Below are 15,622 nucleotides of genomic sequence, written 5' to 3'. Positions count from 1 at the left end.
TCTCTTTGGGGCTCTCCTGTTAGGTGTGCTCAGGTTCCTGTGTGTTCTGGGTCCCCTTCCTCTCTCTGGCTAGACTAGTGCTTTCTCTTCCGACAGCACTGACCTGGAATCCAGGGAGAGCCTCTGGGAATGTTCTCCGTGGAAGTGGAGTTCCTGGGGTGCTGTGAGGAAAGGTTTCCTGAGGCCCCCACGAAAGGATGGGGTTTCGTGGAAAGCTTTATTGATGATGCAGAATTAAGGGGTTACCCTCCAAGGTCCCATCTCTGTCCGTCTCGCCATGGAAGAAGCCCAATCTTGTCTTTAGCAGGGCCAGGATTAAGGCCACTGCCCAGAATTTCTGTTCCATATTAAAGTCCAGTCCAGTCCAGCATCTAGCTAGCTTAGCTTATGTTCCCAGCCGCAGTCCATTACGTGCGGGGTCTGCATGGCCACGGGCCATGGGCCAAGGGCCATGGGCCATGGGCCATGCAGCTGCTTAAGGCCACATGACTATGGAGAAGGAGCAGCCAAGCGCACGGGTGAGTGGGTGTCATGGAGCAAGCAGAGCAAGAGTAAGCAAATGGGAACTCTTCTTTGGGGGATTTTAACCTTCCAAGATTCTGTGCGTTTCTGATGGGGTTGACCCCTAGCCAATCCACTGTTCTCCAGGCTAGACTGACAGGCAAGCACCTTCCCTACATCACCCAGACTTCACTACACATGTGCCTATCTCCCCGTCTCCCCCCAGTAACCCAGTACCGGATGGGGAGAGGGAGAGGTGTTGATTACCTTGGAGGAACGATGCTGTGTGAAGCTGTAGCTTCCTGGTGAAGTCCCAGGTGAACATGCTTATAATGTCTGGCCTCCCCTTTGCTCTCTTCCTGTTATTAATATTAATAAACTAGCTAATTATGACAATACCAGTAGGATTGGCTGATTGTATACTGGATGTGATGTTCATCTCCTCGGCTGTCTGCATCAAGCAGCCTTCCCATAGGGGCAGAGTCCTACAGTTCGGACCTGGTGGCTGTATCATGAACTTTCAGAATTTGGAGGGGAGGGATAGCTTTCTTACCTTTTCTTTGTTCCCAGAACGTGTACTGCAAGAATGTTTACTGCAAGGGCAGAGATAGGCCAGAGTAATAAACAGGCAGGGAACCAGGCCCCAGTCCAAATGGTTCCCTTTCACAAATGTCCACTCTGGTTACACTAGTCTCAGAGAAAATGTGCTGGCAGAGATGCCTGAGGCATGAAGTAGGCACAGGAAACCGCCTTTCTGTTCCCAGATCAGCCTCTCACTGTCCCTGGCCTTAGACCCTTAGACAAGTGAGTCTGGCTTGCGAGTAAGTGTCTGTCCACTCCAGACCGGTGTCACGCATTGGCACCTGCTTACTGCTCCAAGCTGAGTCCCAGACTCGTGCTGATGATAGAATCACATTGGAGCAGCCAATGCCTGCCTACCCCCCACGCAGGCTTTATGTTGAGTTACCCCTGGGTGTTTGTTTTTCTTTTTTCCCTGGAACATCTGTTTGTGCTGCCTTGGGGCGTGTTCTTCAGAAGCGTGTGGATATTTTAAGCACAGCCCTTGTTCCCATCGTGGAGTGCTGGCAGTTGCGGCAGACACCATATGGAGCCCGGGCGCTCTTCTCATCCCAGTTCTTTCCATCCGCATCCCCATCTTCTTAGGAGACACTTCAAGCACGACTAGTGGAGATGAGCATTCGGGCCTGCTGACGAGACACTGTTCCCATCGGTGTGCCTTCGCACACCATCTCTGGCCATTCTGAGCTTTCACAGCTCCCTGGACAGCATCAATGGTTTGTCCAAGCTGTCCCCTCCACCTGGCTCGCCCTCCTGTGGCCCCGTAGTCTTCTGGGAAAATACCAGCCCACCTGCCAACATTGAAGAGTGTCTTTCCAGACTCTGCAGGTGGGATGTACCACTTCTTCCTTCTCTCACACCACAGACAAGATATTGTATGCCAGACTGTAAGCCCCTTACGGGGAGGGAGCCCATCCCACTCCCCTCCATGTTCCCGGGCCTGGCATGTGATGGAGGCTCAGCCACTGTGAGGTGAAAGAAGCCACTGACTAAGGATGAGAGTGCCATGCAATTGAAGTCGGTTGAGTGCTCATTACTTGTTAGTAAGTATGTTAGACACTTTACACTTCATTGTCTCATTTAGTCCTCAACCCTAAGAGGTAGATCCTTTCCTGAGTTGCCTCCCAACACACACGCGCCATCTTTCTCTTTCCCGGCACCCTGCTTTATTTTCTCCAGAGAACGTACCACTCTCTGGAATGATTTATCTGTTTACTTGTTAGTTGCCGCCTTCACTGGCAATTAAGCCCTACAAGAACAGGGACCTTGCCAGTGTTGCTCACTGCTGCCCTGCCAGCACCTGCTGCAGTGCTGACATACTCTTGGTGCTCCGTGAACATTGTAAGATAGTCACTGAAAGTGTGAATGAACCATGACTGTGTTTCACAGATTCGGAGACTAACTACTGCTCTGAGAGATTAAAAAGCTTTGCCAAAGTCAGCCAGCTCTGAAGGGCCGGGATGGGAATCCTGGTCTGAACTCCGAAGTGGATAACCCTAACCGATCACACTGTTTCCGTCAGATGGTCTCCAAATGGAAAGCTCTCAGTGCTCCTGGGAGAACAGTCTACTTTCCTAGAAGAGTCAGCTTCCTGCCCCACCTTTCACTTCACCAGCTCAGCCCCTTCCCCAGGCCCAGTCAGGCTGTGAGAGATCCTGCATGTCAGCCACCAAACACATCCTAAGTGCCAGGCAAGTTGCCGAACACTGGGGACAAAATGGTGTGTGAGACACAGATTCAGCCTCCAAAGGCTGACAGTTACAGTGCAGTCACGCTATGGCTGCTGAATCCCTGAGCCCCGGGGGCTGCAAGGGCCAGGCAGGGATCCACAGACCACCTTCATCTCTGTTCCCTGAAGGCAGATAGAGGGCATCATCTCCACTGAAGTCAGATTCTCTCCTCTAGTGAGCGGAGTGGAAATCAGCTGAAGCCTTGAAAAGTATTTTCTGTGTAGCCTAATTAAAAGAGTGAGGCCTGGGCACCTCTCAGGACAGATGAGATAGACATTGAAACCTGTCTGACCCAAAGAGACCATGTCCTAAGTCCAGGGGGAGGGTTTGGCGGCAGGCTCTTTTGTCTGACTCTTTGCAGGAACCCAGAGAACACAGGTGAGAACCTGATGGAAATGATACCGTCCCACAGCCAGGTTACTACAGGAAAGTCACAGGTGTTTGGGATCCTCCATTGCAGGGAGAAAGATTTCTAGTAATCGGGGTCCAAGTGGAGTTGGAGTCAGCCAAGTCTTTGGAAAAGTCCTTAGCGATCAGCAGAGGTTACCGTCTGTGCTCCTGGTAATGTGGCGTTACCAGCAAGCTGGCTGGACCAATGCGGCCAGGCTCATCTCACAAGCCTCCCATGTGCTGCCTGCACTCCTCCTGGGCCCCCTGCCCAGGGTGAAACACAAGGGCCAGCCTTGGCTGCACTTCCCGCTCTGCCTCGCTCTGGGGCTGGGGTGTCACTTCGTTTCTCTGCTCCTCGTTTTCTTCATCTGTAAAATGGAGTGTTCATGCTACTACACAGGATGATGATTATGAAAACTGAACGTGAGCCTGGCTGGTGTAGCTCAGTGGTTGAGCGTAGACCTATGAATCAGGAGGTCACGGTTCGATTCCCGGTCAGAGCACATGCCCAGTTGTGGGGCTCGATCCCCAGTGTGGGGTGTGCAGGAGGCAGCCGATCAATGATTCTCTCTCATTATTGATGTTTCTATCTCACTCTTCCTCTCCTTCCCTCTCTGAAATCAATAAAAATATTTTAAAAGAAAATGGAATGTGAAAACATTGGTGATGTGACTAGCTCAGTGCCCACCAGATAATAACAGCGTGCATTTAATGAGTACTTCAATGTGCCATTATCCTCATCTTACAGACATGGAAACCATCTGACTGCTAATGTGTGCTGCAATGGAGTCATGAAGCCATGCCTGATTCTCAGTCGTGCACTTTCCCCTCTGTCCCTACTGTCATTGCCACCACAGTAACTAACACAGCTCTCCCACCTCTGCCTCCAAGCTGCAGCTGGCGTTTCGTCTGAGTGGAGGGGAGCAAGGAATAGGTATCCCTTTACCTCCGTCTTGGTCTGGATGAGTTGATACTATCTTCACCTCTCTCTCTCCGTCCGGGTGAGGGGTGGATGGTTAAAGTGTTGGAATCCAGGCCTTGAGCACAGTTCACAGCTGGACTGAGCAGGGCTGGAAGCTGCCAAAAGTGCAGCTGTTGTATAAGGAAGCCAGATGAGAACATTCCTCATGGAGGTGAATTGGTTCTTCAGGTTTCCTTGCTTGGGGAGGGCTGGACATGAACTTGCTTCTGCTTTGCCCTCCATGACACAGAACTCCTTGTTCATCAGACACGCCCATCCTTTACCAGTGAGGCTTAGTCACTTGTAAAAGCCATCGCTGTTCATGATACAGCAACTTAATCCACACCTGGTGCCCCCTGTGGTTCTACGTGCCTGGTTATTGCAGTGACTGTTAGAAACTAAACGGAGCCTGGGCTCACCCCTGCAAGTAAGCTGTCCATGAGGTTACTCAGCAGTATGTCTAAGACCAGCAAACTGCCCACTGTTTGCCTGGGACGCCTTGCAAGGTTTCTAGAACAATAAAATATTGTGCAGGTTGTTTTGATCATTCACTTGTTCATTCAAAAAATATTTGTTGAGGTTTCACTGGTGCCAGGCACATTATCAGGTACTGCTGGCATAGCGGGAACAAAATCGTTGAGGACCCTAACCATCTCAAAGTAATTGTAGAGAGTGGTCAGAGCTGTGAAGATGATACAACAGTCTAATGTAGTGCAGGGGTGGGTGAGGGAAAGCCAGCCTCTGAGAAGGTGACATTGGAGCTGAGACCTGAATGTTAAGGCACGCGTCATTCTAAACTGTGAGAAGAGCTTTTGAGACAGAACAGAAAATGCAAACACCTTGATGCAAGAACAAGCAAGCTCTGCGTATCTGAGGGGCAGAAATAAAACCAGTGTGGCTGGCAGGTGGCACGAAACTGGATAGAAAGGTAGGCAGGGGACAAGTCAGGTGGAGATTTGTGGGCCTTGGGCTTTATTCTAAAGTTCTTGGAAGCCATTGCACGATGTTTGAGTGGGGCAGTAACATAATCCGTTGTCCATTTGAAAAATCTTACTCTGAGTGCAGTTTGAAAACTAGACAGTAGTGAAGTGAAGAGGAGGAGGAGGAAGTCACCAGTCAAAAGGCAATTGCCGTAGCTCAAGCAGGAGGTGGTGGTGGCGGCAGTGGGGGAGAGGGATGGATGGATGGGATGGCTGTGCATCGAGTCAGCAGAACCTGCCAGCGGACACAATGGGAGAGGGAGATGTGTTGTCCAGGAGTTGAGCACAATGGTTGGCACATATAAACCACTTAATAATTTACTGTCGTTACTAACAAATAGCCTATTATCAAATACCAATGGACTGGACTTGAGAAGGAATGAACCCATTCAAATGACAGCAGGCCTACTGTGCCTGTGTAACAGCAGGGTTAGCCCTTCTCTCTTGTGAATGAGTGGCGTTCTTAGAGAAATGGGGCTTGCACGTATGATGGTGGATTCAGGAGCCAGAAATTCTGACTTCCAGTTTATCTCACTGTGCCACCCACTCGCTGTATGACTTTCAGCCTCTTAGCTTTGATTTCTTCATGCGATGTTACTAAATAACTATAAAATTTACTGAGCTTTTTCTATGTGCCAGGTACCTAGCCAAGCGCTCTGTTTACATGAATCCTCGTTTAATGCTCCCGGCAACTCTTCCAGGGAGGTCCTAAATTGTCCTCCATTTCCAGGCAGAAACACCAAACTCAAAATCCCACCGCTAGTAAATGGCAAAGCTGTGACATAAACCTAGGTGTTTCTAGCTCTTAAATCCACATTCAGAACCCTGTGCGATATGAGAAGTAGCACTAGGTCTTGAGAGTTGGTATGCTTCCAATTTCCAGCTTTCTACAACGTCTGGACCTCAATTCAAGGTCATCATGGGACTCAGCGCTACTGAGAACTAATCTGGGACATGGTAAAAAAAGATAAAGAAATAAAAGCTTACCATTCATAAAGAGATTAGAGATGAGTGAAGAGAGTGTGTCTATTGATCCTTTCCCCCTCTTCCTGTGGTATCGGGTAAGATACAGTAGCTGAGGCAACAGGCTTATGTTTAAGATTTCTGTGGGAGAAAACTGCTTGAGAAAGATTTGGTTTCTATTATTCACTTGCCAAGAAAAGATGAGGAAACTGGGTCGGGTGGATTTCTTGAAGGTACAGAAAGTAAGCAGGGAAGCTATTTTCTGCTTCCCAAGCCCCAGCCCCTCGAGTGACCTGGGCCCAGGGGGTGAGGGTTTGGGAAGGTTCTTCTCAGCCCCCACCACAGGAGGTCCTTGGTTGTGAGAAATCCATCAGTGCTGGGGAGGAAGGGAAGATGGGGAAGCCAACAAAAAGGCCGAGGAGCTGGAAAGCTTAGTCACCTCTTGAAATTCAACAGGAAACTGAAAATAACATGGAAATTATTTCAGAAAAGAGAGAGACACATATAAACCACAGTATCATCCCCATGCTCATACTTATATGAGTAATGATTATAAATGAGGATAAGATGATTTCTGGGGGCAGCTGAACAATACTATATGAGACACCTTTAAAAATATATGTCCTTGGATGGTTGGTGAACCAACCATCTGATTCTAGGACTGGGGTAGGGAATATACAGGATGAGCCTGGAACATTTTGTAGTGCCAGAAAGTAAGAAAGTGCTCAAGAAATAAAACCCTTAAAATAAAACCAACTACACATTGATGGAGGAACAGCCAGGGGCCTCCAGAGCTGATGAAAGAGCTCCCAAAGGCCCAGCTAAATAGTTTCAGAAACAAAATAAATAAAGAAGTACTGGATTATAACCCAAAGTATAAAATAAATGTCCACGAGTCCATCCCAATATAAATAACTGATTGACTCTATATAAAAGCCTAAGCGACCATTACAACCAGTCACCCGAATGACCGGTCGACCAATCACTGTGACGCACACTGACCACCAGGGAGCAGACGCTCAATGCAGAAGCTGCCCCCTGGTGGTCAGTGCGGTCCCTCCCCCCCAGCCAGCCGGCGCCAATGGGCCACAATTGGGACTGGGCTAGATGGCCCCAATCAGGCCCGATCGCCTGCCAGGCCAAGGGGCCCCACCTGTACACAAATTGGTGCACCGGGCCTCTAGTAAGTAAATAAATGAAGAGACAAATCTCATGTTCAGAAGAATTTCAAATAATTAGGTAGATAGCCTACCTTCAAACACAAGGGGGAATGTAACTCCTTACTCCCTACTCCTTAGATGCAGGTAGCTCCTGGTAACTCCTGACAATATGGGAAAGGGAAATAAAGTAACTTTACACAGGAAAAACCTTAACAAACACTGCCTCAGCCCGTGTTCAAGGTCAACATCAACAACCCTAAGTCACATTGATAATATGTACCCTCCATATGACATGAGGAGAATGACACTTTACCTCTGCAGTTTTCTAAAGGCCCAAAGCTATGGTTTAATCAAGGGAAAAACATCAGACAAATCCCAATTGAGTGACATTCTACAAAATACCTGACTGGTACTCCTCAAGACTGTCACCGTAATCAAAACCAAGAAAGTCTGGAAATTCATCACAGCCAAGAGGAACCTTAGGACCCCTGATGACTATAAGTAGTGTGGTATTTGGGTGACAGCTGGAACAGAAAAAGGACACTAGAGAAAAACCAAGGAAATCTGAATAAAACATAAAATTCAATTAATACTAATATACCACAAATGTTCTATATTAACAGAGGAACGTGGATATTAGAACCTTCTGTATTATCTTTGTAATTTTTCTGTAAACTTTAACCTATCCTATAGAATATAATTTATTAAAACAAAAAACGACCATACCCTTGACCCAGAAGCTTCCCTTCTGGGAATTTTTTGGGAGAAATAATTAAGGGTAAACCTAAAAAATCATCCACATGGATGTGTGTCCCAGAGGTGTGGTTAAGATGAAAAGGTGGAAATAATTTGTGTCTAGGACAGGTAAAGTAAATCCAGACAATTCAATCATGAATCATAATCTGATAGAGATATTATTCTTGATAAGGAAGGTATTCATCATTGATAATTGAGTGGAAAAGCAGATTATGAAAAAAACCTGTGAAATATCTATTTTTATATATGCATGGGGGTATAGATAAATCTATTGCAGTGTGTTAATGTTGATTATCACTGGTGGATAACACCATAAGGTGTGTTTTTTTTCTTTTTATAGAAGCAATACTTGTTTGTTACAGAAAGTACAGCTCAGCAAAATGGAAAAACTCACTTTTTTCATTAAAAAAAAGGCTGGAAATGATTCCATATAAATCCAACAGCAGTAGCAACAGAAGACTCTGTCCTAAAGAAAGGCATTCTAAGAACAGATGGGACATAGGCAGGCAAACAAGCCGCTGCCTGCTACTTCTGTGCAAGGATCTCCCTGTGCAATAGTGCTGCCTGAACAGGCCTGCTGGTGCCTCTCCATCTTCCACAGAAACAGGCCGCCACACAGTCCCTGTGGTGTGCAAGACGGGGAGCCGCCTTTAAACATGGCAGACAAGTTGCAAGATGCATGGAGATCAGAGCGTGGACCTGAGCAGCGCTAGAGACCCGAGCTTCTCTTCGAGCAGTGATGGCGAACCTATGACCGCGTGTCAGAGGTGACACGCGAACTCATTTTTTTTTTGTTGATTTTTCTTTGTTAAATGGCATTTAAATATATAAAATAAATATCAAAAATACAAATCTTTGTTTTACTATGGTTGCAAATATCAGAAAATTTTTATATGTGACACGGCACCAGAGTTAAGTTAGGGTTTTTCAAAATGCTGACACGCTGAGCTCAAAAGGTTCGCCATCACTGTCTTAGAGGCATCTTCGCAGGCCTACAGAGGTACAGGCACTGTGAGGCCTGAGAGACAAGCCCAGTGTCTGTATTTCCTTCTCTTTCTATAGCAATCCTGACTGTTGAGAGGAAAAGCAGATTATGAAAGGACCTGTGAAATATATATTTCACCTGGCATTTTTCATCCTAAAAAAGTACCTTCCATCTCATTACAACAACCCTTAAAGCAGCGGCTCTCAACCTGTGGGTCGCGACCCCTTTGGGGGTTGAACGACCCTTTCACAGGGGTCGCCTAAATACATCCTGCATATCAGATATTTACATTACGATTCATAGCAGTAACAAAATTACAGTTATGAAGTAGCAACAAAAATAATTTTATGGTTGGGTCACAACATGAGGAGCTGTATTAAAGAGTCGCAGCATGAGGAAGGTTGAGAACCACTGCTCTAGAGGGAGTGCTACTCAGAGAGGTTGAGTCCCTCACCCACAGTCCCGCAGCTCGGCAGTTCAGCTCAGTTTTAAACCAAGCTCAGCCTGATGACTTCAAAGCAACTAGATAATGCTGCCTCCCTCGGTGGTCAATGCCAACTACAGAAGGAGCTGTCTATCTAACACCCTTAGTTCATTTCAAACAACAACAAAACAGACATTAAAATAACCTCTGAGTACCACTCCCATTACAAATCGAAGTGTGATTGGTAAAAGTTTCAGAGGAGGACGGTGAATGGCTGAGGTGGAAGTCTGGCCACTTCCCTTGGAGAAAGTAGACTTTTGTAGACTATTTTAAGATAAAATCTTATGAGCACAGACCAGCTTCTAAACAAGTGAAGGAGCACTAGGAGATGATTATATTGTTAACCCTCCAGGAAAGACCACACGCAAAGGAAGACAGGTGATTAATTAAATTGTGAAAACAAATATGCTCTGTTTGAAGATGCTATTCTGGAAAATATATTTTATCTCTGTCTCTGCCCATCTCTGTCTCTCTTCCTCACTTAGCAGGCTGTAAAGTCAAGTCCAGGAGGGCAATTGCTGTGTCTCTCTTACTTATTGGTGTGCCTGGCATCATGCCTACACACAGTGGACTGTCAATAAATATTTAGCAAGTAAAAGAATCAATCAGCGATATGCCAGGATCTCAAGGTCTCATGCTTTTAAACTATGAGATGAACTATATCCTTCAGACCCAAGAACAGATCTCTTTTAGGATAATGAGAAAAGATTTCATCAGTCGTGGCTTCTGACCTTTACCCCGAGCCAGTGCTAGGAGTCATAGAGTAAAGAACCTGGCAACACAAAAAGCACTCACTTATAATTTCATTATACTCATTTGGGGTCGGGATGGGGGGTTGGGGGAGGAGGTTGTTGACCTCTTTGTGAATATGATGAAAATTGTGACCTCTTTCAGACAAAGGAACACATAGGCAAATGTTGTATACCATTTCAGTGGGTTCATGAACCCTTTGTGCATTTCGAGTGAAGAATGCTGACCGTGAACTACAGCTTAAGGGCACAGTCACCATGCTAGGCTCTCATAGTTGAAGGGCATTGACAAGAGAACAATAAGAGCTCGCTTTCGATATAATACCAAGGGGGGGAGGGTGGATTATGATGCCAGTTCCAACTGTGCCTTGATTCTGGTGAGAAGCTTGCATAAAAGACCTTTTGTTCCCCTTGGGACAGATGTCACCAAACACGTGGCTCCTTAGCGCTGGTTCACGGTCCCGCCCTTCCCAGCATGCTCCCTCCATCCTGTGATTGGACAACAGTCAGGGAAAAGGAGCGGAAACGGGAGGGATCTGGATAGTAAAGGCTGCCCAGTTGGTTCTCTGGGCTCCCAGAGTACACTTAGCTTATTGTCAGGCTACGTCTTGAAATATTTTCGCCCTGAGCCAAAGTACTCCAAGTTAGTTGCCTAGGATATTTTCCCTTAAAGTCTTTCCCAGATGGATGTAAAAGAGCACAGATTTGATACAGATATAGACAGTCCCTTGTGAGGTAACGTTCTCGAGGTTATGGCTGGGAGCTGGTGCGCCCCAAGCCTGTCCTCTTCCTTACGTAGCCCCTGTCTCTACCAGAGGAAGATTTTACCTCCCTTCCAACCTCCCTGACTTGACTACTTCAGACTTTATCCAGGGGACACAGACCTTGCTCTGTGATCGAGGATTTTACATCTCTCAGAGCTCCACTGTGTCCAGATGGGGAAAGGGCTAATAAAAATAACAGCCCCCTCCATCCTAGGATCATAAGGGGCGTGGCAGAGGGTGAGGAGGCCTTGGCTCAGTGCCCCCGCCACTCAGGCACCGCGCCGATTGGCTCTTGTGAGTTTTGGCTGTGGCCTTGAGAAGTGCAGGACGGGGAACTGGGTGAGTTTGCTGCTTTTGCCCTTTTCAGAGTGCTTGCTCCTGTCCCCCTTCTTTTTCTGGCCCTGCCCTCCTGCCCCAGCCCCTGTCTCAGCCATGTTCTCGCCCAGCACCAAGCCAGGGAGGTCCACCCCTGAGCAGCTGAGCCCCCCGCCATCCTCTGGGACACAGCTCATGGTTTGGCCACTGAAGTATCAGTGCCATCTAGGATGACTGACTATTCCCTTCAACTCCCTCTCTCTCCTCCCTTTCTTCCTGTTGTGTTCACTTCTTACTCACTTTTTAAAAACAACTGTTAATTGAATGCTTCTACGTGCCCAGTGCATTATTAGTGTTAGAGAAACAGTAGTTAATAGAATAGATTGTATTTCTACTCTTTCATGCTCCAGTGGGTGGTAGACGGGAGAGTAAATAGCAAATACTTTACAGGATGTGATAAGGGCTACGAAAGAAATAAGGTGGCGATGAAGAATCATCAGGGTCCTACTTAGGTGCAGTACCCCCTCTGAAGCGGTGACGTCTGAGTCGGGTGACTGTCCGTGGCATGAACTGAAACCTTGGCGGGATTCCGTGAGAGGAGAGCAGGATGACAGTTTCCTGTTGTCTTTCTTTCCTAATAGTATATGGCTTAAGGCTTAGGGGAAGCCAGACTCCTGATTTTTACTAGCAATTCACTTTGCCAAGTAAGTTTAAAGAACGATTCTGAGCCACCCCTGCTCATTTAAATAGCTGTTTCCTTGCTGTGGCCCTGTGTATGTTATGTGTATTATTGTACTTAATCCTCCAAGAATCCAGGAAGTAGGTTTTATCATCACCATTATCCCTGTAGTCAGATAAATCGGAACTTAGAGAGATAAGTAGCTTGCCCATGGCCACGTGCAGCGCCCAGCAGTGGCAGGGTGAGGGCTGGAACCCGAGGTCTGACCACAGAGCCTGTGCCTTCAGCCGCAGCCTCGGTCACCTCCCCCCTGTGATGTCTTGCCTCACCTGATCTCCTTTCCTTTGCAGTGGGGCCAGTGACGAAGAGGACACATGAAGGCTCGCCATCCCCAGCGGAGAACCATTCCTTCCCCCTGTGTGTGTGTGACAGCGTGTATGTAACGGCTTCTGACTCTGTGAAAGCTGCCCGGCAACCAATGTCCTTCCACCCATACGTCCCCAGGCCTCAGCAGGCACATAGCTCTCCGGGGATGCCCGTTTCATGCTCGCTGACGGTGTGCTTCTCATTCTTGTGTCGTGGTGGGTTAAGGAAGAGTCCCCCTTTGATCAATCAGGAGCAGTTGGGAAGGGTCCTTCAGGTAGCCCCTCCATGGCTGCTTTGAACTAAGAAAGCCAGCCCCTGGAATATTAGGGACCCAGACATACCTCCTCACTAGGAAGACTCTGGAGTAACCTTGAAGGGCAGTCAGAATATTTTCCCTACCTGCCACCTTATTCCTATTGGAGCATGAAATAAATGGGGCAGAGTAGGGCTGGAACCACATAAATCATCTCTAAAAGTCCAGTGCATTTGTGAAAAGGTGGTTTCTTGAAATAAGATGGATGGTTTAAAGACAGGGTTGGAGAAAGAGTTAAAATTCAGACATATATAGAGATATTTTTAGTACATGAGGTTATCCAGGACTTCAGATTCATAATCCAGTGCTGTGGAAATGAAAAAAAAAAAAAAAAAGATTGAAGACTTAGAAAGGAAATAACATTAAAAAAAAGAGGACCAAAGAGATCTGATTAAACGTTGAAATCAGTTTTCTGAACCCAAATTGTCTGAGTTTCTAAAACAGTCACTGAAGGATCTGATGGACCTGAATGATTGGGTGAGTTCTGAGATTTGATGCATTTTGTCACATGAAAGGCTGGGATGTGTATTACCAAGTGGGGATTTTCAATGTAGGTTTTTGCTCTATGCGCGCGCGCACACACACACACACACACACACACACACACACACACACACACACACACACACAGCCTAATTTGGCTTAAATGCAGTGTGGGGAGAGTTCTTGTCACTCACGATGTACTGAATGGAGCGCTGAGCTTTGTCTCTCAGTAGATACCCTCCCTGCATGGCAGCCGGAGCCCCTCTGCCCGTGCACTCCCAGCCAGCTCTCCCTGGAGCATCTCCCCGCCGAAACCTCCTCTCTAGTCACGTGAGCAGACACATCATGCTCCCAGATCCCAGCTCCTCACAGCCAGGTTTTCATGCTCAAATGAGCAGTGATGTCCTAGGGAATGCCACGCTGCTAAAACACCTGCATCTTCTGCAGCATCCATCTTACTTAGATAGTTTGGAATCAGGGGGTGACCTTATTTTTAGGTAAAACAAACAGTTACAGCATGAAGTAGAGTTCTGTACATATCAGCATGGTTAAGGTAAAAGGGGAGCCTCCACAGGAAATTCTCATTTGCAGGTGGGGTGGGTGCTCCCTCTCCTCGGCCTTTAGTGGCACTTTGGTCTTCATTTCTGAGAAGGACCATTGGACCTGTATCCTGGTGTCGCTGGGGCTCCTGCTGACTGGGGCGTACACTTCTGGTGCCTCTGAGGCACTCAAGGAGCCTACCCTGGGGAAGCCCCTCTTCCTGCCTGCTGCCTGCCTGCCTGATCCCTGGGCCCATTACGTAGCTTTGGGGCCTGCTGACTTTTGTGTGCATAGTATGGTTTTGAGGCAGAAACAATACTTATGTGCTGTAGGAATCCTATGTATATCATTGTTCAGTTCTGTGCATGCTACTCAATGACCAACCATTCCTTTGGTGCCAGGAGCTACCAGGCATGTGTACTTCTGGGTTAGGGTTATCCTAGCTCACTAACTATGTCAGGGCTTATTTATAAATTTGAGAGGAGTTTGGACGGTTAAGGGGGCGGGAAAGGGTATTTTTTTCTCAAACTAGTAGCCAACAAATGGCCAAGACAATGGCGCTATACCTGTCTGCCTGCAAAGGCCAGAGAATCCCACATAACACTGATTACAGCTCCAACCCATCCGACGAAACGCCCCTTAAAGAAAAACCAATGGCCTCTCTTAAAATAAGAGTTTAAAAACCAGACGATTAAGATGTGGGAACTCGTGTTATCTTCTCTGAGTAATTCTTTTTCAATCTTTACATAGTAGCCTTGTCTCAGCAATGGACAGAACTCTGGCCTCTTCGTACCTGATCCCACGTTACTTTAAATCAGTATTTGGGAAACCCAAGCATTTATGCAGAGGATATGAACGGAAATGTGAAAATGCATGCCAGCCTGTCTCCATGAGTTATCGTATCCCTGTAGTCCTCAAGGAAAGCACTTCTGCTTTTATTTAGAGAGGATTTCAGACTCACTCTGTGGGCTCCTGCTGTCCTCAGCACCTGATAAAACTTTAAGCAGGGAAGCATGAACCAGTGCAGCGGCGTCTGCCAGGCTCCTGAGTTCCTGCCGCCAGCGTTGCCAACACCGGAATGAGGATGCTTCCTGCAGCGGCACCGGCTTCCCAGAGCTGCAGCTGCAGGCACCGTGAGCCCCAGCGTGGGGAGGCCTCCCTCCCGCAGGTCCTACACAGTGTGCTCCAAGTCCTGTCCTGACTGCCTCAGGCTCTGCGGAAACCCAGGAGAGTCATGCTGCCAGGCAGCTAATGAGCATCTTCAGCATGAACTGGGTCCTAACACCAATGCCTGGCTGCCTTCCAAATACCCGGCGTCTGGACGCTGACGGGGGGCGGGGAGGGTGTGTTTGTTTTTATTTGATGTCATTAAATTCAGTGCCATTCCAAGAAATGCTTGGAGTCTCAGCTCTGACAACCAGGAAGGGAAATAACCTATACTGGGGACCAGCTATGGACCAGGCCCTGTACTAGGCCCCCGTTCCCAGATGACGAAGCCGATTGGGAGTGGAAGACTCACTTGCCTTGCCCTACTAGGAAATATTGGAGCCGGGTTTTGAGCCCAGCTCTCCCTAACTCTGTGGCCCATGGTCCATCTCAGTACAGAGGGCGAAAGGCGGCAGCGCCCCCCCGCCCCCCCCCCACACACACACACCCCTGCAATGCGACCACCCACTTTATGACGTCTTTTTCAGAATTACATTGTATGGCTGTGGTTTGGGCTCAGAAAAGGCATCAAAGCTGCCCTTTTTCCTCTTCAGCGGGTGCATTAAGTACGAGTTGCTAATTTAAGCCATTTAAGCCCGCCCCCAGGAGTGTCTCCCTTAAGAATTTCCGGGCCTTCAAGAGTACACAGCTTCTCAGCAGCAGTGAAGGGGGAGGCCATCATGTTTCAGTCCCCTTGGCCAGCTCTGTGCCTGGGCGG

General features: G+C 47.7%; 1 protein-coding gene across 1 annotated transcript in view; it reads left to right on the top strand.

The window, feature by feature from the left end:
• The window catches only part of TRIM44 (tripartite motif containing 44), an 82,311-nt gene extending 69,219 nt beyond the window's left edge, over positions 1-13,092 (top strand). The window contains 1 exon segment of the mRNA XM_036326176.1: positions 12,347-13,092. Coding sequence (XP_036182069.1) covers positions 12,347-12,374 — 28 coding nt within the window. The 3' untranslated portion in view covers positions 12,375-13,092.
• The last annotated feature ends 2,530 nt before the right edge of the window (positions 13,093-15,622 follow it).

This window comes from Myotis myotis, unplaced genomic scaffold (genome assembly GCF_014108235.1).
Source record: "Myotis myotis isolate mMyoMyo1 unplaced genomic scaffold, mMyoMyo1.p scaffold_m19_p_10, whole genome shotgun sequence".
NCBI lineage: Eukaryota > Metazoa > Chordata > Mammalia > Chiroptera > Vespertilionidae > Myotis > Myotis myotis.
The sequence above is the reverse complement of the archived record's forward strand: the minus strand, read 5'-3'. Positions and strand labels throughout refer to the sequence as shown.